Raw genomic sequence first — 6357 nt, forward strand, 5'->3', positions numbered from 1 at the left:
TTTTGGCCATTTTAAAGAAGCAATCCAAGCTTTTTTTTTTTTAAATATACAGGATTGAAGCGGGGGTTTCCGGGGCTGAACCTCATTAATTTCAGCTCCGGTGACCCCTGCCTCCAGAGGTACTTACCTCCACTGTGTGCAGCGTTGCCACCACGCTGGGTTTGACCCGGACACTACGGGTTTTGGCCACGTTTCTCTGGGCTTCGGGTTTTCCTAGTACACCTCCGGGTGGGGGCGTGCGGCGGCGGCGGTGTCTCCCTTCATCTCCTGTCAATATGGCTGCCGCTGCGTTGCCATGACAATGGGAAGGCTGCGTGCCATCACAGCGTCACGTGGCGCCCGTTGCCATGACAACTGCATGCTACCTGATGTTACGCAGCGCAGGATTGGCAAGACAATGTGGCGCCATAAGGCCGGAGTTGCAAAGGGAGATACCAGAGATGCCGCCGGAGGTAAGCGCTAAATGTAAAAACGTTATCTCCGCGTTAGCCTTCAGTAGGAGGGGGGTCTCGCTCCGGGACCCCCTGCTCCAATCCTGTATTCAAAATGGAAAGAAATAAGTCAATCTGCTCGGACTGCTCCCTTAACACGGAGCCCGATGAGCTTCTGCGTTACACCGCGTTTCAGCGCAGCCTGGGGTACAGATGTGCCTCCCAAACACAATTGTTGCATCTGAAAACAAGTGGTTACATGACCGAGTGCTTTCAGTTTATTGCAGCACCAATGTGTGCTCCACATTGGAGGGGGGGTCGCCAGGGCATAGTCCACATCTGGGGAATGTTTTAGGGGGGCAGTGACCAGCTCCTGGGACCTTAATGACATAACAGGAACACCAGGGGCTGCCTCAGGGGGAGGACTTCAAAAGACAGGAATTAATTTTACAAGGCGGCCACACAGGCTGAGGGGGGTGACAAGGAGAGAGGGGGGGGGGAGGGGAAGAGACGGAGAGAGGGTGGGGGGGAGGGGAAGAGACGGAGAGAGGGTGGGGGGGGACGGGAAGAGACGGAGAGAGGTGGGGGGGGACGGGAAGAGACGGAGAGAGGGTGGGGGGGGGAAGAGACGGAGAGAGGGTGGGGGGGGGGAAGAGACGGAGAGAGGGTGGGGGGGAAGAGACGGAGAGAGGGTGGGGGGGGAAGAGACGGAGAGAGGGTGGGGGGGAGGGGAAGAGACGGAGAGAGGGTGGGGGGGAGGGGAAGAGACGGAGAGAGGGTGGGGGGGAGGGGAAGAGACGGAGAGAGGGTGGGGGGGAGGGGAAGAGACGGAGAGAGGGTGGGGGAAGGGGAAGAGACGGAGAGAGGGTGGGGGGGAGGGGAAGAGACGGAGATAGGGTGGGGGGGAGGGGAAGAGACGGAGATAGGGTGGGGGGAGGGGAAGAGACGGAGATAGGGTGGGGGGAGGGGAAGAGACAGAGATAGGGTGGGGGGGAGGGGAAGAGACAGAGAGAGGGTGGGGGGGGAGGGGAAGAGACGGAGAGAGGGTGGGGGGGGAGGGGGAGAGAAGGTGGGGGAGAGAGGGTGGGGGGGAGGGGGAGAGAGGGTGGGGGGGAGGGGGAGAGAGGGTGGGGGGGGAGGGGAAGAGATGGAGAGAGGGTGGGGGGGGAGGGGAAGAGACGGAGAGAGGGTGGGGGGGGAAGAGACGGAGAGAGGGTGGGGGGGAGGGGAAGAGACGGAGAGAGGGTGGGGGGGAGGGGAAGAGACGGAGAGAGGGTGGGGGGGAGGGGAAGAGACGGAGAGAGGGTGGGGGGGAGGGGAAGAGACGGAGAGAGGGTGGGGGGGAGGGGAAGAGACGGAGAGAGGGTGGGGGGGAGGGGAAGAGACAGAGAGAGGGTGGGGGGGGAGAGACGGAGAGAGGGTGGGGGGGAGGGGAAGAGACGGAGAGAGGGTGGGGGGGAGGGGAAGAGACGGAGAGAGGGGGGGGGAAGGGACAGAGAGAGGGTGGGGGGGGAGGGAAAGAGACGGAGAGAGGGTGGGGGGGAGGGGAAGAGACGGAGAGAGGGTGGGGGGGAGGGGAAGAGACGGAGAGAGGGTGGGGGGGAGGGGAAGAGACGGAGAGAGGGTGGGGGGGAGCGGGAGAGAGGGTGGGGGGGAGGGGAAGAGACGGAGATAGGGTGGGGGGGAGGGGAAGAGACGGAGAGAGGGGGGAGGGGAGGGGAAGAGACGGAGAGAGGGTGGGGGGGAGGGGAAGAGACGGAGAGAGGGTGGGGGGGAGGGGAAGAGACGGAGAGAGGGTGGGGGGGAGGGGAAGAGACGGAGAGAGGGTGGGGGGGAGGGGAAGAGACGGAGAGAGGGTGCGGGGGGAGGGGAAGAGACGGAGAGAGGGTGGGGGGTAGGGGAAGAGACGGAGAGAGGGTGGGGGGAGGGGAAGAGACGGAGAGAGGGTGGGGGGAGGGGAAGAGACGGAGAGAGGGTGGGGGGGAGGGGAAGAGACGGAGAGAGGGTGGGGGGGAGGGGAAGAGACGGAGAGAGGGTGGGGGGGGAGGGGAAGAGACGGAGAGAGGGTGGGGGGGAGGGGAAAGACGGAGATAGGGTGGGGGGGAGGGGAAGAGACGGAGATAGGGTGGGGGGGAGGGGAAGAGACGGAGATAGGGTGGGGGGAGGGGAAGAGACGGAGATAGGGTGGGGGGAGGGGAAGAGACGGAGAGAGGGTGGGGGGGGGAGGGGAAGAGACGGAGAGAGGGTGGGGGGGAGGGGGAGAGAGGGTGGGGGGGAGGGGAAGAGATGGAGAGAGGGTGGGGGGGAGGGGAAGAGACGGAGAGAGGGGGGAGGGGAAGAGACGGAGAGAGGGTGGGAGAAGGGGAAGAGACGGAGAGAGGGTGGGGGGGAGGGGAAGAGACAGGGGAAGAGACGGAGAGAGGGTGGGGGGGAGGGGAAGAGACGGAGAGAGGGTGGGGGGAGGGGAAGAGACGGAGAGAGGGTGGGGGGGAGGGGAAGAGACGGAGAGAGGGTGGGGGGGAGGGGAAGAGACGGAGAGAGGGTGGGGGGAGGGGAAGAGACGGAGGGAGGGAGGGGGTGAGGGGAAGAGAAGGAGAGCAGGTGGGGGAGGGGAAGAGAAGGAGAGCAGGTGGGGGAAGAGAAGGAAAGGGGGGGAGAAGAGAAGGAGAGGGGGAGAAGGAGAGAGAGAGGGGGAGAAAAGAAGAAGAGAGGGTGAGAAGAGGAGAGAGGGTGGGGGGGGGAAGAGGAGAGTGGGTTAAAGGATGGGGGGAGGGAAAAAGACCGGGCCCTTAAGTTAGAGATGGGGGGGGGGGCAGAGAAAAAGTTTGCGCCCCCCTGTTCTATTGTATAATTTCACTGTGCTGCGGCCCGTACAACTTGTCCCACACTGACGTCTGTGTGCGACACGTCCACAGGATTCTCCCACCAACAAGCTGCTTTACGCCAAGGAGATCCCCGAGTATCGGAAGATCGTGCAGGGCTACTACAAACAGATCCAGGACATGAGCCCTCTGAGCGAGCAAGAAATGAACGCCCACCTGGCAGAGGAATCGCGGGTGAGGAGACGGGAAGGGCGAGGGGTCCACCCCGAGGGTGAGACAGGAGCTAGCGTCTGCCTGTCCCATTGCAGGGTGACAGTGTCACAGTGACACGGACAGAAGGACATATGGAATTCAGGTCTGTGACGGACTCGTCTAATCCCAAACTCGGGCTCACCGTCTCTTGTCCTTCTTCGCAGGCGTATCGGAATAAATTTAACACCAACGTTGCCATGGCTGAAATCTACAAGTACGCCAAAAAATACCGAGCACAGGTGAGTGACAACTGTGACACGGACCACTCTAACGCGGTCACCCTGACCAGTCTAACGCGGTGACCCGGACCAGTCTAACGCGGTGACCCGGACCAGTCTGACGCGGTGACCCTGACCAGTCCCATGCGGTGACCCCGACCAGTCTTGCGCGGTGACCCTGACCAGTCTTGCGCGGTGACCCTGACCAGTCTTGCACGGTGACCCCGACCAGTCTAACGCGGTGACACGGACCAGTCTAACGCGGTGACCCGGACCAGTCTTGCGCGGTGACCCTGACCAGTCTTGCGCGGTGACCCGGACCAGTTTTGCGCGGTGACCCCGACCAGTCTTACGCGGTGACCCCGACCAGTCTTGCGCGGTGACCCTGGCCAGTCTTGCGCTGTGACCCTGACCAGTCTTGCGCGGTGACCCTGACCAGTCTTGCGCGGTGACCCTGACCAGTCTTGCGCGGTGACTCCGACCAGTCTTGCGCGGTGACCCTGACCAGTCTTGCGCGGTGACCCTGACCAGTCTTGCGCGGTGACCCTGACCAGTCTTGCGCGGTGACCCTGACCAGTCTTGCGCGGTGACCCCGACCAGTCTTGCGCTGTGGATTGTGACAGTGACAGGACTTCCAGCCGCTTGATCACACCCCTCTGACCTTACAGATTGTCACCGCGCTAGAAGCAAATCCCACCACCAAACGCGCCCAGCTGCAGCACAAGTTTGAGCAGATCATCGTGCTGATGGAGGACGACATATACGTGTGCTGCAGCGAAGCATAGAGGGGCTGCAAGGGCCCCCCTCCACAGGAGAACCTGCGGACTAAAGGGCATTAAACACTCACCGTCAGCATGGAGGGAACCAGAACCTGGTACCTAGTGCCCGTGGCACGTCCAGGAACATGCTCAGGGCATCAGGAACCCACGGCCCAGGCACAGGATGCGACATGGAAACCCCCGGAAGCCTCGTCAGCTCAACAGTTACTTCCAAGCGTGAAGCACATTAAACACGCCTTCAGGACAGAGCCGCATGTGCCGACGCCCAGCAATGGTCTGTATCAGGATCAAGGCAGTGACGGAACTCAGAATACTCCCCTCGGCTCAGGGACCTTCCTATAGCTCTTCTACGGATGCCTCTCAGTATCGGAACACCGATTGGCTGAGACCATTTCGTATCGGACCACCGATTGGCTGAGACCACTTTCCTTGAGACTCCGAGGGTGGTGGCCACGCTTACCTGTAAGAACAGCTCTGTAGAATGTTCCTTCAATAACCTTTACAGGGAGGTGACACCGTTTGTCTTTCAGTTTTTGTTTGAGAGAGACCACGATAATAGGGTTGGTGGCACCTCCCTCTGATGGGGTCAGGGGGCCCCAATTATAGGACTTCAGCCACCCTGGGCATTTAGTGCCCTCCTGGTGTCACTGACCCTAGTACTTTAAACTATTTCTTGGGAAGCAGCGTCCTATTTCGCGACCATAACAGGTGTGCAGGGATCGCTCCGCGGAGGGGACCACCACTTATTAGTATTGTTGTACAAGGCATTGTATCCCCCCTGTTGCTGCATGTGTCACGGCAGACAAGTGCAGAACACACGCGTGTCACAGTCTGGCTGGACATACATGCTCCGCAAGTGCCTTATTGATAGAAATCTCAGGATAAAAAGGGGTAACAGTGTTTTGTATGTTTGGGGCCTCATTGAAAATGAGTACGCTGCAATATGAAGCAACACTGAGTATGACTAGGCAGGCAGGGAAGGGGGGAGGAAGTCAGAAATGCATCAGCGGGCTCACTACAGCCGGATTCTAAGGATTCTAACGCACCATCACCCATTCCCAATTGTGTTGCATGAGGAGGGAAGCCTCCTGGCTGCTGGAAGGTGGGGTGACGGGACATACTGTAGGGACAGGTAACATGCTGTCCAACACCTGCAGATTGTGGCTGCTGAAAGGTGGGGTGACGGGACATACTGTAGGGACAGGTAACATGCTGTCCAATGCCTGCAGATTGTGGCTGCTGGAAGGTGGGGTGACGGGACATACTGTAGGGACAGGTAACATGCTGTCCAACACCTGCAGATTGTGGCTGCTGAAAGGTGGGGTGACGGGACATACTGTAGGGACAGGTAACATGCTGTCCAATGCCTGCAGATTGTGGCTGCTGGAAGGTGGGGTGACGGGACATACTGTAGGGACAGGTAACATGCTGTCCAATGCCTGCAGATTGTGGCTGCTGGAAGGTGGGGTGACGGGACATACTGTAGGAACAGGTAACATGCTGTCCAACGCCTGCAGATTGTGGCTGCTGGAAGGTGGGGTGACGGGACATACTGTAGGGACAGGTAACATGCTGTCCAATGCCTGCAGATTGTGGCTGCTGGAAGGTGGGGTGACGGGACATAGGAGCAGGTAACATGCTGTCCAATGCCTGCAGATTGCGGCTGCTGGAATTCCATAGACGCCTCAATAAACTGCACCGAGTCCATGATCAGGAGGCAAAAACTGCATCCCCAAACTAGCACGTCCGAGGCATGACCACTTAGGTTTGAACACTGCAGAGGTTGGGTTATCGTGCATTTTATATGGGTGTTAACCCTTTTGCTGGCAGAGGGGCTTCCAACGCACCATGTCAA

At 60.1% G+C, this 6357-nt stretch overlaps 1 protein-coding gene across 3 annotated transcripts in view; it reads left to right on the forward strand.

The window, feature by feature from the left end:
• The window catches only part of LOC142475940 (plexin-D1-like), a 72994-nt gene extending 66643 nt beyond the window's left edge, over positions 1–6351 (forward strand). The window contains exons 34-37 of one of the 3 annotated variants that reach the window (XR_012791210.1): positions 3347–3487; positions 3670–3744; positions 4392–6066; positions 6134–6351. Coding sequence is in view for 1 of the 3 variants with exons in the window: in XM_075581604.1 (XP_075437719.1) it covers positions 3347–3487; positions 3670–3744; positions 4392–4508 (333 nt within the window). In the remaining 2 variants the exon portion in view is untranslated. Of the gene's footprint in view, positions 1–3346; positions 3488–3669; positions 3745–4391 lie in introns of all 3 variants that reach the window. The other 2 variants (XR_012791211.1, XM_075581604.1) reach the window with 2 other exon arrangements.
• Positions 6352–6357: the final 6 nt, after the last annotated feature.

Source organism: Ascaphus truei, unplaced genomic scaffold, assembly GCF_040206685.1.
Source record: "Ascaphus truei isolate aAscTru1 unplaced genomic scaffold, aAscTru1.hap1 HAP1_SCAFFOLD_1443, whole genome shotgun sequence".
In the NCBI taxonomy this organism is placed as follows: domain Eukaryota; kingdom Metazoa; phylum Chordata; class Amphibia; order Anura; family Ascaphidae; genus Ascaphus; species Ascaphus truei.